The 23,639-nt window shown below is 22.6% G+C and overlaps 1 protein-coding gene across 1 annotated transcript in view; it reads right to left on the bottom strand.

The window, feature by feature from the left end:
- Window positions 1–5,236: 5,236 nt before the first annotated feature.
- Window positions 5,237–23,639, bottom strand: part of Usp7 (Ubiquitin-specific protease 7) — a 31,741-nt gene continuing 13,338 nt past the window's right edge. The window contains exons 8-19 of the mRNA XM_011504113.1: window positions 20,552–20,723; window positions 18,726–18,918; window positions 18,505–18,661; window positions 15,160–15,354; window positions 14,812–15,033; window positions 13,055–13,349; window positions 10,391–10,613; window positions 10,153–10,320; window positions 8,974–9,478; window positions 8,500–8,571; window positions 8,331–8,430; window positions 5,237–5,434 (exon numbers count right to left, since the gene is read on the bottom strand). Coding sequence (XP_011502415.1) covers window positions 5,310–5,434; window positions 8,331–8,430; window positions 8,500–8,571; window positions 8,974–9,478; window positions 10,153–10,320; window positions 10,391–10,613; window positions 13,055–13,349; window positions 14,812–15,033; window positions 15,160–15,354; window positions 18,505–18,661; window positions 18,726–18,918; window positions 20,552–20,723 — 2,427 coding nt within the window. The 3' untranslated portion in view covers window positions 5,237–5,309. The remainder of the gene's footprint in view (window positions 5,435–8,330; window positions 8,431–8,499; window positions 8,572–8,973; window positions 9,479–10,152; window positions 10,321–10,390; window positions 10,614–13,054; window positions 13,350–14,811; window positions 15,034–15,159; window positions 15,355–18,504; window positions 18,662–18,725; window positions 18,919–20,551; window positions 20,724–23,639) is intronic.

The following is a 23,639-nucleotide window of genomic DNA, read 5'->3' as shown; positions in this document are numbered from 1 at the left end:
CCATTTGAATATGATTGAAAAGTAAGGATATTTTTATTAGTATGAAATTAAATTTAAAATAAGTAATATATTAGTGATATATTAATAGTAAAAAATTCTATATATAATTTATCAAAAAAAAATTTACTCGTAAATCTATAAACAATTTTAAATAAGACTTAATATATGTCAGAATACAATATTAAAAATAAAATTGAATAAAATTGTAAGCTATTTAATATTTAACAAAACTAATTAAAAAAATAATTGAAACATAAGCTAATATTTAAAAAATGGCTTATAAACAAATATATATAAGATAGATCAGTTATTTATAACCGATCAAATGTTATTTATAAATGAAAAACAAATTTTATGTAAAGAATTCTGATATGGGAAGAAGCTGTATAAGATTTATGTAATATATTATAATATTACATATACCATTTCATTTTGAAATTATTTTTTAATCTATAAAATAGAATTCTTATATATGTATATATAAGATACATGCATATATATATGTATACTTAAGAGGTTCAATACTTAAGAGAAGGCTCAATGGTTTTATCAGAATACAAACATCAGATATAAAAGAATTAAATAAAAAGTTAATTGTTTAAAAATAATTTTTTAGTTTTTTATTTTTATATAAACAATAATTTCAAACAATGATTTATTTGTTAAATATATCTAAGCCATTGTTAACCTGAACCTTAGTTAATAATTTATTAATTGTTCTTAAATATTAATTATATATTAATTATATATATGATACTTTTTTATAATATCTGATATATTATGATTTCGAATTTTTTATTTATATAAATCTCAATAAATAATATTACTAATTATATGCAAGTTTGAATAATTTCAATAGATTGTAGATCAACATATTCTAAATTGAAATCATATTAAACATGTAATATATGTATATAAATATAAAGAACTTTAAAGTACTATTTTTTAAGTCAGTTATGATGACAAATATTAAATATGTTAAAAAAAATTGTATGAGATTATGTATTTTTAAGTAACGCGTGTTTAAATTTATAAGTAAAATTCATATTAAGCAAATAAAGTAAATTACATGACAAAATTAATTTAGATTTTACTTCCTATCAAGAGTATATTTTAAATATAATGATTTACGTAGAACATTCAAACTAAATTTACAAGAGAATTATATACAAAATTCTTAAATTTCTCTTTGAATGGAGCAATATTGAATATAGATATAAATAATATTTTAAAAAATAATAAGCACATAATTAGATTTAAATTATATAGTCTAAAAGTTTATAGTCAATCTCTCTGTATCAAACTGAATGCTTACCTTTTAAATTTTTTATTTATTTGTATTTGTACTATTATTATTACTTATATTAAAAGGTTAATTTAATTGTATTCATTAATATATTTTTTATGATTGACACTCTACAAATGAACTCAGATATTCATTGTTAAAGTCATTTTACGTTATTTCTAAATCTAAAATGCTATAATTAATTTTCTTGCTGTTTAGTTACAATACTAATTTTTTTGCTTTAATATATACAGCAATAGAAAGTATTAAATTTATCGTTCAGATGAAATTAATTACGTAAATGAAAAAAACTGGATTTAAAAAAAATTTTTATTTTGTAAGATTTAAAAAAATTATGTGCAACAATGTCTCCATAAAATATATAAATTGAAAAAAATATTGATACATAAGACTATTTACTTGACGACTGCTCAATATATATACGCATATATATCTATATATATGCATAAACATCCAAACATACTATTCCTGCAGTGCGCATGTGCATTCTATTTGAGCATCTAAGGACCGTGAAATAAAAATTAAAAATAACATATATGTACATAATATGAATTGAAAAATAAAAAAAAACATAAAAATACTTTTATAAGAACAACTTTTAAAGATGTATGGAAAGCCTATAATTACTGTAATAATACATGTAATAATAATATACAAACCAATACTACTAATTAGTAATTAAAAATAGAAGACAAAAAGTGAGACAAACAACTGGATCGCGGCTGCTTCAAATATTGAAAATGTTCTAATATACATGAATATTGTTATCTACGATCACTAAAAAAGTTTATTATTAACCTACTGCAAATCTTATAAAATAAATGGAAGATGATCACAAAACGTAATAGTATAAATGCGTTTGATACGAGGACTTATCATAAAGTTCATCCATCGTTAAACTTATGTGTTGATTCTATCTTTTTTCTCTCTGCATAAACACACGCGCACGCGCATACACATGCGGTTATAGCACATGGTAAAGATTTTCCTAAAAGAAATTAGCATATAAAAATAAAACTTGAGTTTTTAATACAAAAAAAATATAAAAATAGATTACTTATATTTTTCATATTGTATTATAATTTTTATAAGTTGCTACATTATTATAATAAAAAATGTAGAGAAAAATATTTTAATTATTACAATATAGATTTGTTTTTTATATATTAATTTTAATCTCAATTTCATATGTAATTGTCAACAAAACAGTTTTCTACTTTAACACTGAATTTTTATCGTCTAAATATTTACAATATTCGACTATTATATTTTCATTGGAATTTACAAATATTTTATCTTATTGCTGCATTTCATAATTAAAATAAACTATCTTTATAGCTTTTACTTTACCAAAAAGAAAATGTGTATAAATTATTAATTTTAATCAAATCTACGCGATTAAATTCGAAATAACACATTAATTTTTATAATAAAACTACACAAAACTAGCAGATTTGTATGAAGTTATATCGAATTTTGTCATCACAAATTATATCACAGAGCCAATATATGTTTTGTTACTCGAATTTATTACTCTGCCGACGGTTGCAATAACAATTAATCTAACACACTTTAGGTGGGTACACTTATTAATACAATAAATTAGGCAAGTATACTTGGATACGAAAGACGTCTTTAAGCAATTAAACAAAAATTTCCAAGTATATTCTAGTTTTAATTTGTCCTTGATGAATAACATAGATAACAAGTGTTTAAAGATTTACAGTATATACTCGTAATATAAAATGTATAAGTAGAATAATGGATCTCAAATATGAGAAATAGATTATTTCTAGTTGATATAACACGGTAAATTTACATAATTATAGGGTTAATATTTTAATTTAACATGGTCGATTAGTCGTATAAAATACTATGTACATATTATTTTACTCTGGATAATAATGCACATAGGTAAGCTTATCGTAGCATATATAAATTTTTGTTCGTGTCGATTAATATGTTTCGAATTAAGTTTAATGTTATTGTGCAGAATTTTATACATTTTGAATAATATTATTTGTGAAATACATTTACATAAAAATTTTTTTATAAACTAAATAGTTATTTCATTTAAAAGCTGGTTTGTTACAATATATACAATCTTTCTGTTATTCTTTGTAGTGGGCTTTATAAACATTAAATCTATGTATCTATAGTGGACAATATATCTGTATATAATAACTACTTACTAATAGTAAAGTTTTATAAAATTATTATTATAATATACACGGCATAAAACTTATTTTATTATATCTAACAATAAAAATTTTAACGCCTGATGTTACAAATGCCACAAATAAAAAAACTATAAACGAAAATAGAAGTGTAAAAATTATTAAAGTAATAAGCAATATTATAATACGATATAGAAAATTATGTTCTAGATATATTTTATTTTTATTTTATAATCATTTTTTTTTAAATAAAACATGTATTCTATTATATATAATGGAATACGTATTTAATATTTAATTAAGTATAAATCGTTTATTATAAAATCCAAAATAAAAATAAACAACTAATTTGACAAAAATAATAATTATTTACATCACTATTGACTGCAATTTAATATATTTTCAAATTTATCAAGTGATTTAGTAATATGTTAAAATAATTATAATTAACTGCGAAAAAGAAAAAATTATCAGATTTTCAATTTCATTGCAAATTATTAGAAGGTATTAAAAGTAAATGACGCATATAATTCAATTAAAAGATTATTAAGAACACAGGTAATAGGTAATAGTCTGTTATTTCTCTATATTCTTTGCATTAAAAATGAAGATTTCTTTGTACGTAGTCTAAAACGGTTAAAAAATTTTGTTAATATTTATCATTTAGTCTATTCTATTTTTGGTTCTGACCGTCGATAAAATATAGTATTAGTTTTCTTATTAAACACGTTTTTGCTAAATGTAAAAAGATCTTTTTGCATTTTTCATCTTTTACGATAATTGATTTTATATACTATGTACATAATAAAAATCAATATATGCAAAATAAAAATTTGAATATCTATCATAGTTTATCATAATATGATATGTATATATATTATTTAAAACTGAATAGTTGATATTATATCGAACATATATATTCAAAATCCAATTATGTGTATAGAAAATTCTAGTAGTTTTTGTTATCAAATCATGAACTTAATGCAACACATAAATCTATAATCATACAACTTAATCAATACTCATGATAATATTGATTTTCGTTTTTTGTTTACTCCTGTTTTATTAATTTTACTTACATCATAAGTCGTAATTCAATCTAATTCACTCACTTGTATATTTTTAGTTTGTTTATATAATATATTTTCATTATTTTTCATAATAATTTTTGGTCTCACTTTATTATTGTATTAATACAAACATAATATTATGCAATATTTTCTTACATACATTAGAAAAGATTTTATATTCATGTTATCTTTTATTATCTTATATACAAACAAGATTAATAAAAAATTAATATAAATATTAATATAATTAATATTTTTTATTTTTTGAGATGTAACATTTCTATGTTAATTTTTGCCTCCTTTACATATACTCTCATATATACTTTTTTTTAAATTATTGATATAAATAAGTACCTTACCTTTGCTCAAGAAAATATATGTGTATATATAACATTATCAATTTTGAAGCAAAAATTAAAAAATAATGTACGTATTTTCTCCTGCAGTTACCAAATTCACTGACTTTACAGTATTAGATAGCAATTTAATTTAATTATTTATGTATGTACTCATTAAACAGTGCAAACTAAAATGCTCGCATTATATTTTGTACGTCAAATTCTTTACTTGAAATATATGTGTAATAAAGAAGAAAATTGGTAATCATATTAGCTAGAGCCCATTTAATATCTTCTATATTTTTGGTTTACAGTAGAAATTAAATTAAAGTTATTGCGTAAACATGATATTATTAGTTATTATTTATTAAGTTTCATGAAATGCTGTACATGGCTGATTCTAAATATGGATAATTATTTAATTATAAATTTTAATAGCCTTTTCGAGGTAATTAATCCGAGAACGTTTTGGAGCTTTGTTCACATGATCCAAACCTAGCCATGGTTTTTGTGATGAAGATTCTGAATTAGATTTTTGAAGCGCTGAAAAATATTAATAATTTAATTATGTTATAAAAGATACTTATAATATAAAAAAGCCATAAATTGGTTACACAAACTTAATAATTTGATTTTGTTTATCTATTTTACTATTGAATATGAAAATAGTTTAAAAAATGATGTAGATTATTTTATAAACATGTAACAATAATTTATTTAAAACAATAAAAAATAATATTGAAAAATATTTGTTTTAAATGCTAATTAATAATATATATAAATTAATTTTTTTCATTTAAAGTGTATTCATCTTTACATAAAAAATAGAAAAATGTATTAAATTTTTAAGTAAGGACCAGTTAAAATTTTATAGTTAATTAATTCAATTAAGACAGTAATTATATCACAAATAAATAAATAAAATTATTTTTGACCAAACAGTAGACGAGAAAAATAAAATTATTTTTATATACCAACTAAGTTCATAAAAAAAAAAAACAAAATAAAATACAAAATATGAGTGCGTTTTGCATTACACGGTTTACTATTTTTATATTAATAAAAATAATATTTAATTTTCAAATGCTAAGTTACATCATGTACCAAATAAATAATGCATCTAGTATTGGTATAAAACACAGTTATGAGCAGTGCAATATCACGGAATACACAACTAGAAACATCGATTCTTTTCTGACATGTATAATTTACTGAAAAGACTTGAATGTTTTGTAAGCGCTTAGTTAAATACATTTTTAAATATATTTTTTACCATTTCATTTAATATTATTAGTGATATATGAAACAATAAAAATGTTATATCTTAATAATAACTTGATACAAATAATTTATTTTTTATAATTATTTAAATTACAATTTCATGTTTGTTAATACACTGCTTGTTTCTAATAATCACAAATTATTCATTGATCCATATTGTTAGAGATTCAAATAATCTCTTGTATACTATCATTTGGGGAAAAACCCCAATGGCTATCATTTCAAAATTATTCAACAGTCGTTGGAAGTTCGCAAAAGTCGGTACATTTGAAACGATACACGTCCACAATCACTTCCATTGTTCCTAGTGCAATGATCAGCCCTTTGTTGTCAGCTAACAAGGGTGCGGCGGTGCTAGTTAAGCGAGATTGTGAGAACCTTTCGAGTGTCAGATGTATGAAAACGCTAGTAGAGCACTCCAAGGACTCTTCAGTTAGGAGCTCCTCTCGGCGCAAAGTTCAAGAGCTTCCTAATTGAGAGGGCTACCGATAGAGGCACTCTTGTCAATGTTGTCACCGTCAAAGCTTAGCTCTTTCTGATGTCGGAAGACAGAGGCACACACGCTCAGTCGTGTCACCGAAAGCAGCGCGCTTTGATTGGAGAAGACGCTAAGGCAGAGACGTTCCTTATCTAGGACTGATTGTCTGAGGGCTTAAAATTGGGAACGATTAAGATGCAATCGCTGTCTACGTGGAGAAGCCAAGGAAGAAGGGAGCTCTCACTTAACGGTAATAAAATAGTGATCAAGCTTTAAGTAAACCTCCGATAGAAGGAAGATACATCAACCCTGCTGTGCTACAGTTGAAAGATCTTAACGTTATCTTCTTTATACCACGAAAGGGCCAGACTCCCAAGATATGCTCCGTCATTTGGAGCGTGAATAATGGTAAAGTACTCATCCCAGGATCATATCAAGGCAACTGCATCACTATGAGTACACAAAGTTTGTGCGACCTAAATTATTGGCAGTCCTTACAAGACTAGCATGACGCTATTATTAATAACACAAATTACTCTCACTAATGAGTGTGTATAATCGAACGTCTCAAAGAGCATCTCAAGAAGACAACTTATTCAACTTATTTCACTTTGTTATAAGTAATTATAAGATCGTAACTGAATATAGTGCATTTCCTTCCATAATATATAAATCTAACCAAAGAATAATGTAACTGTAAATAAACCATATTTTCGAAGAAAACGCATACTGTATCTCTACACTCCTGTCCAGCCATTCCACTTAACTCGTTCCCAAGCATTCGCTAGGGTGGGCGATAAATTAAAGTTATTGAAACATTAGCAGTTTGAGCCAAGAAGTCAAACAGTTTCGAACACAAATTGCCATTTTATATTAACAACCTATTATTTATAACTTTTATAAACATAACAAATAACATGGCTCTTTTAATTTTTATATCTTAAAATATTTTATTACATCAAATATTTTGTTTAAAACATTTAATAATAATTATTACAAATTTTTTATAATTATAATCAAGAACAAGAGAGAATAAATACTTTATAACTAAGTTTTGTACATTTTTCTACTATAATTATAGTTATACATAAAAGTTACTTTTTATTATTATATAAGTCATAGCTACATTAATAACTTAATTACTTTTTACTCGTATATTTAAATCACTCTACTTTTATAGAAAATATTAAACACCTTAATTTTTTTCAATGATCAATGTGAAGCAAGGTATTTAACATTAAACGAACGTTATTGTACATATGTAAGATACTTCGTAAAATACAAATATTTATTGGTTTAATAAATAAGAAATATCGTCGACGTAAGCGAATATAAATATATATATATATATATATATATATATATATATATATAAAGATTCTATTTTTGGGCTTTAGTCGACGATTATATGTTACATAAATTACCATGAAATTCTATGATTTTCAAGTAATTGGTGTCGCTTACATTAACTAAAATTGAAAGGTCGATACTATAAAACAAATTAATAATAAATTATAAAAATATACGTATTTGAAAAACGAATCTCTTAAACACATCCAGCATTTTACAGATGAAAGCATTTCTTATAATACTAAATATATCGCATATGAAATTTCGAATTTGTTGAATAATAGAAAAATATAGATAAAAGAAATATACGTAAGTATGCTAAAAACTTACACTGATTTAGATGTGGTTTGAAATCCGCTATATCTATACAATAATCCGGAGACTCATTAATGAAGTGTGCTTTATTGGATGTAACAACAGCAAACTTGAACTATAAAATATTTTTATAAAATTGAAATGTTGTATTAGTAAAAAGTATAATAATTTCTAAATTAAGTACCTTTTCAAATTCTTTTTCTTGTACGCATAAACGTTTAAAAAGTCTTTCCTTCATTCTAAAAAATGGTTCTCCCTAAATAATATATATACATTTACAATTATATATGGAATAAAAGAAAATTTTTTAGCGCTTATATTACAATATCGCGATTAAAACTATTTCAGTCTTAAAATTTATTTAATTTTGTCCACATCATAGAAAAGAAAAATATTAGATAGAATTTATATGAAAACCTAAAAGGATCTTTTTTTAAATGCGAAATGTATTAAGGATTAAAGATATCTTTATGCAAATCAATATGAGTTTACTCGTAATAAAAATATATTAATTATATTAAAATAAATATGAATATAAGATAGATATTTACAACTAAATTTTAATTAAAGTAATTAATATGTTCAGAATACATAAAATAATTTCAAAAGCAATTATAATACTTTAAAATTATAGTTATAGTTAAATAGAAATACTTACATGTTTAATTTTAAAAAAAAATGGGATGCCAAATGTAGACACTATGTCTTTATGAAAATGAGCAACTGGGACAAGTATTTCATCGTCCAATAAATTTAATTCATCTTTTGGTATTTCTTCAATTCTGTATATTTTAGAACCATTAGTACTCAAATTTTCTAACAAAACATCTTCTTCTGGCCCAGCTTGTAATTTATAACTAACGATTTCTAATATTCTTAATTTTCCAGAACCATTGTCGGATAGTTCAACTTGTTTTTTAGCTTCTTCCAATAATGTTGATACAGTACCATTTTTATTTGGATATAAAATAATTTCCTTTTCTTCTTTTAATAATGGTCCAACCCAAATACACTTAAACTGTTTTTTGTGTTCAAGTTCATTTACATGAATACTTAATTGCTGATAATATATTTTTTTTGTTTTAGGTTTACAACTAGCAACCAATTCTTTAAGGGTACCGTCGAAAGTACATTTTAAAGGATTACCAGGTATATCTTTATGGCTGTTATATAAAAACAAATATTTCAGATAAAAAAGAAGTAAAATGTTTAAAAATCACATTTTATGTTTTATAAACGATTTTTATAATATCGAATAATAAAAAAAACTATGTTTTAATAGCTAAAAATAATTAAATACGTAAACATCAGTGTAGAAAAATAAAAATGTATTAATATATTCAAGTTATATAATATAACTGGAATGCATATTTATTCATTTAATAAAATTTTCTCATAATTTAAATAATTTATATATAAGTAACATTATTCATTTTCTTTATAATCAAACAATTATATTAATAGTTTAGTTTTAACGTTTGTCTATTTATTTTTTAGTTGTAACATATTACACTAATTTTTTTAAAGTATAATTTTTATAAAATATTTATTCATATTAAAAATGAAAAGTATTTAAAATGTCCAGGTAGTAATACATTTAAAAAATATGTGTATTAATATTTTTACGTTTAATATATTCTAAAAGTTTTAATAATTATAAAATTCAATATTTTTTAATATTTCTTTTACATCAAAAAATATTTCCAAATAATATTTTCACATAATCGTAAAAAATTTTTTTTATATAATTAAATTAAAAATAACTTAAATACAGAAATTTACATAAGAGTATTTTTTTACACATATTATTTAATTATATTCATGTTAGAGTACTTACTTTTGACATTTAAAAAATTGTAATAAAAATGGATCGGTTCCAAGTCTTTGTGCCACAGCTTTTGCCATTTGTTCATAAGTAATTCTTTGAGAAAGTTCTAAAATAAATCCTGTATCATTTGGTACTGTTTTATCGCAAAAAGTTACTTCCAATCTCGACGATATATCTCTAAACATTAAACTCCTATATTATTAAAAAAAATCAATATGTATTAAATTATTTTAATTATTTCACTTACCTAAAATAATCACGACATGTTGGAAGCTCATACATATCATTTTCTTTTACTTCTTTTTGAAATACTATTATATCACCATCCATTAATTCTTCTAGTACTTTTTCTAATGGTTCAGATAGATTTTCGATTTTTTCAACCATATTTGGTTTTATCTCTTCGTATAAAATTAAATTTGTATTTTCAGGATAACCCGCTCGTTTATTTAACATTGGTATTAGCTCCTCTTGGAAAAAAATTAATTTTATCATATTATCATAATAACAAAGTATAATTAAACTTTATAATTATAATGCTTAATACATTTTATTTAAAAAAAGGAATAGGTATGGTAAACTACAAGATTGAACTGATGAAAAATAAATAAAGTTAAGAAAATGAACAAAGGAAACATATTGTATTATGATAAAAAATGTAAAATACTACCGAGGATCTTTATTTGAATGAAAAGAAAAATGATATAAATAATTATAAATTATTACTAGTCTCATTTTATAGAAAATAAAAAAATTGTATGTTGGCGGACTATAATATGTATAATATATATGTATATAAGTGGACAGCAGTCATTTTGATTGTTGAATAAATATATATTGTTCGGGATTGGAGCTATTTTCCAAGAACTTAAAGCAAGAAAAGTACGAGCCTTCAGACGCTCATATTTGTAAACATTGATTTTGAGAATTCTTGAATATTCTACCCATAATTTTCGAGTGACCTATCTTATTTCCGCATAGCAACACCGATTAAAATTTCTCGAACCTTCTAAAGCTTTGTCTTTCTGAACTCCTCGAATATTCTAGAGCTTGGTCTCTGATGTCACAAGACTTTCGGTCTAGCAACAAGCCCATGCATTGATGCTAGCTTAGTAAGCTGCCGCGCGGATATTTAAGAGCAGCTCCACACGCTTCTATGCTCACTGTAATTTTCTCAATCAATCAGTTATCAGTTACCACTCTACACAGTACCAAATTCTGCCATATACCAGTCAGTCAGTCTTACTCGTCATACGTATATAATTCAGCGAACGCGGCAACAATAAGCTAGTAAACCAAATACAGAGAAGCCAATACATTTCATAACTGTTTAAGTGCGTTATAGTTCAAGCAGTCAAGAGTGCTGATTGCAGTCCAATAACGATTACGAAATCTAGGAAGCGTAGTACCTGCGCATTAATCAAATAATTCGGTAAGAAAAATGAATTTCTGTGAATTTAATTGAAAGAGAAACCATTTACTGAAAGTACGTATGTACCAGCCACGTTAGGCATTTATTGAATGCACAAACATGCCAGCAGCTAAGGGCATATAATTGAAAGATAAGCACCTGCGGACAGTCTTAAAGGTGCAAACGGCACCAGCATTGAAGGAGCGAATTGAAAGCGCCAGCCGCAATAGGCATTTATTTACCATCACGCATATTACACGAAGAAGTACTAGAAATTTATGATCTCTTAATTTGACTGTAATTATTTATCATCAAGCGCACTAGATGAAGGATCAAGACTTTTTACCTCCGTGACAACAATCACCGAATTGCAAGATCTCACAGGTTTTCAATACCATCTTAGAATCATATTTAGTGTATTGTCTGTAAAATAAAGGGAAAAAAAACATCACGATACGCACATGTGTTGATTATTGAATAAATGTGCTAACCCTTCCACTTGGCTGCAATCCTCCCATCGAACATCTGGGAGTTTTTAGTCTAATTCTAGGCATATACACACATATATATATATATATTGGAGTTATAATAAGTTCATTATATCATTTTTAGGTTCTATATATATATATATATATATATATATATATATATATTAATAAATACATTATTTTTATTAGATTTAAAAATTTTAAGGTAATTTATCTATGTTGCACACAGTACATACAAAACTTATTACATGAAATAAAAAAAAAAAATATAAAATATATGATAAATTTTGAGAATTTTAGGATGTCTGCGAGGATATGTCTAAAAACAGTATTATGTAAATGTGAACAGGCTTATTTATTGCTATTAAATTCGCGAATTCAATTTTATTAAAATTTTACTTTATCATATCTTTATTTCTGAAATATTGTTTTTTGGTAGGTACATCTTATATTTATGTAAATAGAAATTATAATATAATACATTTTCTTTATGTAATTTCTAAGATTATCTACGAATAATTTGCTATTAATCATAATTTTAATAAAGAAGATTCTATATATTTATAGAAATAGAAATGTATTTGCTTGTAAATTCATCTATTGTTATGATGTGTTATACTGATATATTAATTCAAACAATGAAAATGTCGAGTAAAATAACTATAATCAATTAAATATAGAAAAGTAATATAGAAAGAATAAAGAAATGACATTGTTTATAGTAAGATTGAAAATAAATAAATAAATTAGACGCGTCATGATAGAAACTATAAAAACCTGCGTGCAGGTAATACAGTTTATACATATAATATAATATAGTAGTTTCATCAATTAGAATCTTTCAATTAAAAAAAGCACTACAATACTATTTATGCTCATTACATAAAGTAATAACATAATAAATAAAAGTATATTGTTCTGAATATCAATGTATTTGAAATAACTCCAAAACTAGAGATAAATGAATATTTTGGCTAAAATAAACAAAAATCAGAAAATAAAATTTACTTACGAACTTTAGTTATAACAGGCATATAATGATGTCCACAGTAATGAATCTTCCTTTTTTTAGGATCATATAATTTGAAAAATAATAATACATCTGTATCTTTGTCAAAAGATGGTAGAGCTGTTAATCCAGAATCTGGAGATACTAATTCAACAAATACATTCCATGAATTACCGCTGTCTGCACAATCTGTTATAGGTTTTTGAAGATCAGCTTCAGACTCAATCAAACTAGGTCGACATGTTTGATTTGATCTAATACTAAAAGGCCATACACGAATTTGTTCAATAGAATATTTCTGAAATAAAATAAAATAATATTAATATCATTGTGTAAATAAAAATGTGCATAAAATAAATAAATAATATACAATAGAACACAATAACTATCCTTTGAAATTTGTTATTGTAATGTTCCAAACTTTTAGAAAAATATTATCTTTGAATCCTAAGCCGAGGGCATTTCAGGCATTTGGAATAATTTACTGAATCTGATGCAGCAAGTTGAAACACGATGGATAGTTGACAAAATAAGATGGTATTTAAATATATATTATACCTTTTCATTAAAATAAATTATAAATTAAGTTCGACATGGGTAATTAATTATAAGAAAAATTTGGGATAATTTTGAAAAACATATATAAGCTATAGATGAAAGTATTTTCGTAGTTAACTAATAATTATAAAGAAATTATTAAAAAAATTAATAGTATAATTGATTCAACGATTCTGGTAATATTGCTCATCTTATTCATAGAAAACTGTCATTAGCCATTTTTGAAAATTTTTTATTCAAATGAATACAAAAATATAGAACCATAAATATATATTGAAAAAGGGAATAATAATTTTATCAAACATACAGTATAAATTAAGGAATATTATGAAGCATTCGAAATTGTTTGAGTGCTAAATATTTTAACAAATATCAGTTGTTACATTTTTTTACCTTAAAACCGGTATACAATTTAACCGATTAATGCTCATAAGTATTATATAGCTTTTCTGATACACCGATAATACTTATGCTAAATATCAACATAAACAGCATTAATAAAAAGGAAACTATGAATAAATCATTGGTTTAAAAAATAGACATTGTCTTTTTCTATCGGCAATTGAAGAAAGATAACCCAAAATAGCTGTAGCTTTTTTTGTACTTTCTTCAATGAATATCATCCGTCATCTAATATTGTTAACTAAATTATTTTTCAATTTTATTCCAAAGCTTTTTAAGTTTCATATAATTTTTTATTTAAAAAGCTTTTTTTTATAAATTATTCAATTTTATCTACTAATTAAATCCTAGAATATTTGAAAATATCATACTTTTTGGAATCACTCATTTATGTGAGTAGATAAAATAGATGTTTTTGATGTTATTATTTCTAATCATTAACTAAAAATATGTGCAAACGATTATTTTTATTTATCATTTACGAATACAAACATTGGTACTATCGCTACATATATATAAATTACGGTTTTGTTAAGAAGATACAGGTGTACAGAAGAATCATAATAATTAGTAATATCTTATATAAAAAATATGTCTTGTATAGAACAAATTGCAAAATTAGGTGAATGAATAGCGGGACACCACATTATTGAGGCTCAATTTTGTAAAATAATGTAAATATGGAAAAATCGCAAGTCGTAAAATGTTAATATGTTTAATTTGATATTATGTTATTCGCACCTATTATTATAATATTTTAGAATTTATATATTATGTAAATCAATAAGTACTTTAATTACCAAACTGTCACTAAGAAGCTCAAGAAATTCTAATAAAGTAGCTTGTTTCCGTACACGGAATATGCGATACAATACTCTCTCTTGATCGTACAAATCATTTCCTTGATGTCCATCAAAGCTATCCTCAAATAGAACATTCACTGTCATAAATAAATAGGCTTCATTTCGTTCTTTTCTTTTAATTTGCTCTAACCGTTTTTCTTCTTGTAGCCTGTCTACTAGCTATAAAATAAGATTACTTAATTATTGAAAATATTATCTGTAATATATATATATAATAGAAAATAAACATTTTTCATTATTATGTATTTAAATACTTAAATATGTACAATTATAAAATTTATTTACCTCTTGAGGAATATCTTCTTCGCGTACTTCATGAAGAACATGTTCTATTTCGGTGTTTCTAATATAAACTAACATATAAGCATTTGTACAATGTTTTACTGTCATTGAAATATCTTCATCTTGACCTCCGTAATTATGTTCAATAGCCTCTTGCTTAGAGCACCGAGAAACAACATCATCGTCAAATTTACACCACTGTAAAAGTAAGTAATAATAAGTATACCTATATAAAATAAATAATTTGAAAGTAAAAGTAATTTGTAATAATTTAAAACACTAAAACAGTGTACTAATATAAATATTTCTTTATTTCTATAATTTTATTATATTTTACTAAACTATTAACGATAGATTTACTAAAATTTATAATTAAATTTATATTATTAAAAGTAATTGTTCAAGTTTTTTCTTCTATCATTTTAGTTGTGATAATAGGAAATGCATTATCCTTAAAGAGAGTACTCGAAATTATATAAAATTTACCATAATTACCATATATTTATAAGGAAACAAAAAATAATGCAGTATGTGTTACTTATATGAAGGATGGAGGACAATTATAAATACAAAACAAAACTAAATTAAATAGCACTTACAATATTTTGATTTATATTATTTTAGTAAATTTTTATATTGATTTTATTATATAATATTTTGCGTTGTGTTTTGGTCAGAAAATTTTTCTAATTTCTTATCTAGTTTAGAATTTCAGTACTTAGTGTCAGATTGTTTCAATTGTTACAGAATGCAAAATAATATTAAAGCAGCAGACAAAATGTGTTAAAATAAGTGCTATACAAAATGTTAAATATGATAATGCTTGACGTTTTTTGTATTATTTGCAACTAACTTTGTTATTCTGGGATAACTTGCTTTTAAGCTAATGATTACGCATGTGATTTAAACCAAACTATATATTTTCTAATCACTAGATCTTGTTAGATTATTATTCAATTAAGTTAAAAAAAAAAGAATGAATTATCTATAATTATAACATACACATTTTTAATACATAATTGTTGTCAAAAGATAAAAATAATTCTTAGTCGTTTCTTAAAATATATATTTTACATTCTTTATTTAAATAATTTTTGGTTTCTGTCTTTTTTTACTTAGTTTCTCTTATTTTCATTATTTTGTTCTCTTTTTATTTTAACTCAGTCTCATTTTTTAAATTTTCTTAAAGGTCTTGGTTCTAGTGTCTTCTATTTCTTCTATAACCGCTCGTTTTTCATGTAGAACATAGCTTGGATCATTTGCTTTCTCTGTATGCATTCTATATTTTTCGATTAGCTTTTTATATTATATTCTTTAGTTTTTGCATTATCTTATCTATAGGCCATTAAAATATCATTTAGCATCGTTAGTTAGATTTTCTTTTTAAGATTTTCTAATTTAGTTTTCTATTTTTGGTTTATTTTACAATTTTTTATTTCTCTCTTCATTTTAAACATTTATTGTATAATATTTGTTATGCAATTTCCATATTTTCTAATGATTTAAATTTCTGTGAGCACTAATCTTTTACTTTTTCTTTGTATATATTTGCTTGTATAATATTTACAATACGTTGTATAATGCAATCATTATATATGATTAAAGTGAATATTATTTTAATTGAAATTACATAATATATTGATAAATAATGCTTATAAGTATATCAGTGTATGATTAACAAAATGTATAGAAATATTTAAATAAAATGTTTTAACGAAATTTTTTGATATTTTAGAAGATAATTTGACATGAAATTATAAAGGAAATATGTTCAACTATAAATTTTGTATACCTGATTAAATTATGTGTATTTTTGGAAATCTGAAAAAATGCCAAAATAAACTCCAGTTTAATTAATTTCTGTTTATCTCTTGTACCTACTACTTACTAACAGTCGTATAAATATAAAGATAAAGAATTATAATTGGACAATTTAATCATTGTTTTAGTAGATTTATTTTCTCTGCATTGAATTACGGCGAAATTTATTTTCAATACTGTATAAAGTTTGATTGAAACTTTTATTAATAAATTTGATTTTGTATATAGAAGAAGAGCTTGAGATGAATTCTTAAATTTTTTAAAGTATTTATACATAAGGATTAGAAATTTAATTTTTATATAATATTAAAATAAAGTATGTATGTTTAATAAAAAAATACTGTTATATAATTGATTTTTAGTTATGAAAAATCAGAAATATAATTTATTATCCTTTATTATCATTTATTTTTTTAGTATCATGATTTTTAATATGTGTAATACAAAATTTATCCCACACAAAGAAAAAATATATTTAATTTTAATAAAATATTAAAAAACGAATTTATATTTATTAAAATTAAGATTTTTATTATTAATTTTAATTATTTGATTTTTGTCACAAAACTATAAATTATTCGCAGAACAAGTAAACTTTCCGTATGAAAATATTTTTTTTGTTTTGTAAAACATGACTAATTTTTCTTCACTGACGGTTAATATTAATCTAATATCAGTATTATCTCATGATAATTTATATCGTTAAGTTTGAAGCTTTAGAAGTTATCTATCTAAATATTGGCATTGATCCTTGTTTTTCAAAAGAATAACGAGTCTTAATATATTTAGAAGTTTCTTTTTAATGATTAATGAATCAACATACGCTGCTGTTAACGTAACAGTTTCTTTTATAAAATATCTAATTAAAAATCTTAAGTGGATCGGATGAATTGTGTAGTACTATTAATACTGATAATGGTTTGTATCATAGAAGCAAAAATATTGTTATTGCAAGCTACGTGTGAGTATTAGAGATTTAAACAAAAGCTGTTATGTAGATTCTGCCTTGCCATATTATTTTTATTATTCTCATTAAAATTGTAGAAGTAATCACATTAAGTGAGAAGCGATTAACTTCTTGAAGATATAATTAAAAAATTATAAATTAAAATTCGGCGTAATTATAAATAGTATTTATTTTTCTTAAACATCAGTGATATGACTGTTTTTTTTAACACATATGTAAATAGTATTAAAACATAGTAATATGAACATATTCTTGCTTAAAAAAGCAAGTGTTATATGAATATAATAAATTATCAACTAATTTTTTAACAGAGTGTATGGCTTTCATTAAAAGTATTGTTATATATTGTTGTAGCTAATTTTGTAAAATAAATAAGAATGTATGAACATTCAATGGTTATGGATTATACGTATGTTCCACTTTGTTATTTAGGAGTTCATTATACTATATTATAATATAATAATATCATTATATTATAATACAGACTATACAAATGACATATAAATATAATAAATTATAAATTTATTTTATTTATCTTTTAAACATTGAACAGTAATTACCTTTCCATCACCAGCAGGGTTAATAAATACAACATAATGACCTCCGTGATTATCGCCACTATGAACCAAAACAGCATGTAAGGTATAATCTACATTTATAAGATCCTTGCTAGTTTTTAGATATTGTCCTAAACTAATTTTCTCATAAAATTCGAATCTAAATAATTTAACATATATGTGATTATTAAGTATACCATACTTAAAATAAAAATTATAATTACCTATCATTAAATTTAACAGAACAATCAGTAATTGGATCGTACTGAAATCTCATTAAATGTAAATGTAAAACTGGAGGAAATGAAGAAAAAATAACTCCTTTTTCCGCCTCTTGGAGACCATGTTCTCCAGCATCATACTTATTATCTCCGTCTAAAATTTCTGTACTTACATAATCATTAAAGGATTCATAAACTGTAACAAATAAATATATAACAATTAATATATATACAATATACATTTACTTTTCTAAAAAAAATAATAACTTTTTAAAATCACTGTAGTATAAGTAATTAATTATATCAATATCGTGTAAAAAAATGAATTATTCATTTTTAATTGTGCGTTCAATATGTTAAAAATAAATACTAATTAGAATACATGTGTTTGAAAAAATAAATAAAAATATAGGATGCTGGTTATTCACTCATAATATGGTTTCTAAAATTAGTTTCTGATCAAAAGTTTATTAAAATTATGAATTCAAAACTTGACAAAAAAATTATTTCTACTCATATAAAATAATCAATTCTTTTATATATATTCATGTATAACAGAATTTTGTTTTAATATATATTTATAATTCATGAAAAAATTATATTTCTTAATTAAATAATTAATATCTTGTATAAAAAAACAATAATTGCATAACGACCAATCGTATTAGAAATAAAAATTTATCAAAAAATTACTTAGATATAATAAAATATTATCTATATATTTAATTAATCCTATTTTATTTCATAAACAAATGAAAAAAATGATATTCAGTTATTTGATTTGCAATTTTTAAAAAGTGACAGGCGAATCTTTTAAATATAATATCCTTATTATATTATTTATTATTCTTAAAAAAAAGTATTCCACTTTTTTATCTTATTAATATTATATAGGAGGTACTACTGTTGCAATATTTTACAAAATAGAAAATTTTTAAACATGGTTCCTATATACTAGTAAAACAATATATATTATATTTTAACGAAAAAACTATTATCTCCAGATTTTCAAAATTACAAACAGTTTTTAACGATTAATTAAAAATACTCTGATATGTTAACTATGAAATAATAGGAAAATAAGTAAAAAATAATAATAAATCAATTTTATATCGTATAAAATAAATTATTTTTACTATGCACTCTTATTATATAAATAAATTAAATATTAATAAAATAAATACTAAATAAATCATTTATTAGTTAAAAATATTTTTCAGAAATTAACGGTTGTAGAATATTTGAATTCAATACAAATCAATATAAATTAAATGAAAGTTATAAAGTTAATTCTTTAATACAAATTTTTATTCACAAAATAATGGAAAATATAAATGGAAAATAAATTAATGCAAGTTTAAAAACTACTGACAGAATTCAGAAAAAAATTGATTTCGGGAAGCACTAATATATTTAGTTCTGATAATAATTAACGAATTATTATTTGGTCATTTTTATGTTATCTATTTTTATTTTTATTTTTATTATACACAAGACTACTAAAGTGTTTGCGAATCAAAACACGAATACTAATTGTTATTATAGTATTAATTATATTTATACATTCGATTATTGTAAATATATATTGTTATAATTGCCGATAATTTAACTTAATTGGAATGCATTTATCTAAAATATTAAAGTATGTTTTTATATTAAAATTTAAGATTAGCGACAAAAATTAAGATGTTTATACTTTATATAATTAAAAAACTGTAAACCAATGTAGGTAAATATTTATATACTTCCAATTATGTAGGCTTTACCGCATATTATATATAGATATAAATCAATAAGGTATTAGAATATATTTGAAAACATAAACTTACTATTTTTTTTCCCTTTAATATTTAATTGTATGTCGTAAAATGTTTCCACTCTTCTGGATGTATAGTCGATATTTTTGCATTTAATGAAAGAGACCATTTTACCTTCGAATAATTTTGGTACTGTACCTTCAACACATGTTCCTTTCATTTTACTCTCTAATTTATCAAGTAACTGAAACATTAATACTTATAGTTTAATATAAACGACATTTAAGAAACAATATTATTTGCAAGTATATTATATATATAATTATTTATTAAATTCATTGAATATTTATTTTTTAATTAAGCAATACGTGTATATTGCGTAATATACTTAATTTATATATCTTAAATTAATAAAATAATTAATGTACAAGTAAGAATAAGTAACATTGCTTATCATTACTTTGATTAAAATTATATAAATTAAGGTTTAGGTATATTCATAAAGTCCAATATTGACACTAAATACATGTTTATTACTAAAAGCTATATTGAATTTAAAATAATTAGATAATTGGTAACGAGGTTATTTATGATTTTCAAATAAAACACAGTTAATAATAGATTATAATAATACTATAATGCGTTTGATTTTTTTTAATTTTCAAACCTTTATAGTAGAATATATAAGTAAAAAAATTAATTATATTAAGTATATTTTGTACATCAAATATATTATAATTTACTGATTCCATACTATTCAAAACTAACCAGATATTGACTTTTTTATAATTACATTATGTGAAAGTGGCAATAAACTAATAATACAAAGTTCATAAAGAACATTTAATTTATGAACGTTACTAAATATGAACTACTTATAATTAAACTACAATACTCCTTTGATGGATTATTCTTTGCATTAAGGGAAGTCCTAATTAAGCGAAAGCTTGAAAAAAAGTATTTTATTAGTCACTTGAAAACGGAGTTTTATGACATTTTCAGTTCATATTTCAACACTAAACTTTCTTTTTCACTATCTAACATAAAAATATGTAGGTCCTGCCTGACATCATTTTCCCAAAAATAAGAGGCTTAGATTAATTTTTTTTATATCTAATCAAGTATAGACTGAAAAATTATTTATAAAACAAAAAATAAAAAAGGTGATTTTTTTAGAAATTATTCGATAGCTATTATTAAGTTTACTAAACATTTTTATAATAAATAATAAAAAATTATTTTCGTAAATCCGGATGGCATTCACAAAATAATTTAATGAATAGTTATAATAAACGAGCAATTATTTATATTTTAAGACATAGATATGATAGAATAAATAAAAAGTCGAAAATGTGATCACGTAAAATTACATATAAATGAAAATAGATATTCTTAAATTTATTAATTTTTGAGTTTATTAACATTATCTGTATCTGACATTTTAAATAGAGAATTACGGGAGGACTTTTATTATATATTTTTTTAATTTGGCATGAAATATTATCACAACAGTCGTAAGTCAATATTGAAAATATAGTCACTTAAAATTAAAATAAGATATTAACGTTATAATTAATAATAATATTATTAATAAGTAAATAGTATAAATATATTAAATATCTGTTACTATTAAAAAAGCTGAATGAAGATAAATTTATGTGGTATTATCTGAAACAGATAAAATAAAATATTAGCTTGTACATACGAATTTATATCAGTAATTAAAAAATATATATAAAACATATAAGACGAAGTAGTTTCAGTTGAAAACGATTTTGTTAATGTTTATAAGGAGAGGCTTATATTTAAGATAAATTTTTAAATATTAGTCAGAAAAAGAACTATTTAAAAAGAAAACTAGTTATATATAGTAATGCTGAAGATATAAATTTATCGATTAAATACATTTGAAAATTCATTATCTTTAACTAGTTTTGAGAAAAATTAAATAAAATAATAAGTATATTTTTAATTTAATGAATTACTTATTCTACACTCATGCAATATATTTTTGCATTTTTAAATTTGTTCTAAAATCGTAAACTTTTTTTTACACTATATGTCTTATCCCCAAATTGCTTATTACTTACTCGTTTGTTTAAAATTAAGAATGTTTTCGTACTTTTATTTATTACATAAGCATACAAATATTTTTACAAAATATTGGAAAATATAAACTAATTTGATAATTTATTTTAATGCTGATTTTCATTATAAGAAACAATCAGTATTGATTTTTACTGCCATTTGTATCAAGTTTCTTAAAAACAATATTTATTACATTACACAATATTAAGATCTTGACTATTAAACCATATCTACTTGCTGATTGATCTTTGAATAATTCCATTACATACTTATACTTCGAAATAGTATACGATATAAAAGTACTATAATTAGAAATTTTATTTTTCATATTGTTCATTAAATAATTTGTTTGTAACTTAAGACTATTTTTTATATTATTTGTTATTTAAGCATGCAAAGTATGCCTTTAAATATTTCCAATTATTTTAAAACAAAAACATTAATCGTTACAATTAATGATTATCCAGAAATTAAATGAAAATTTTTTTTTTAATAATATTTTAAATTATAATAACAAATATAAAGATAGTAGTATTTTTAAAAAATCCATATTTAGCAAATATATTTATACTTTATAGTAAATAAAGATTTTTTAATTAATACATTTTTATAATGTAGATTAAATTGTATTAGTATTCATTTGGTAAATAGTTTTTGCCATAAGAGACTAATTTTTTAGATTTGTTCATTCGGGTTTAAAAATCGTTTTTCAATTTTTAAAATTTTGAAAGCTTATTTGAACATTGAACAACATACGCTAAAGAATATACAAAAATTTTAGAGGTTTCTGATTGTTTTTTTTAACTAAAAATCTACAATAACTCATGATTATCATGGAATTTAAATCTAACACACTATAGATGAAGTTAATTAAAAACAAATCGAATTTTATACAAAATGCATGGTTTTGAGCTAATACTAAGTTTCTTACAGTTTTCAAGTATCAACTAACGACAGTTTATTATAGCTGAAAAATTTACGAAACAATAATAATTTGATTTGTATGATACTGTGAGTACTAAAATGTTCTAAATACATTTAATATTTTTTTTTTTATAAAATTTAACACACG

This window comes from Ceratosolen solmsi, unplaced genomic scaffold (assembly GCF_000503995.2).
Source record: "Ceratosolen solmsi marchali unplaced genomic scaffold, CerSol_1.0 scaffold19, whole genome shotgun sequence".
NCBI classification, from domain to species: domain Eukaryota; kingdom Metazoa; phylum Arthropoda; class Insecta; order Hymenoptera; family Agaonidae; genus Ceratosolen; species Ceratosolen solmsi.
This window is presented reverse-complemented; position numbering and strand designations above follow the sequence as displayed.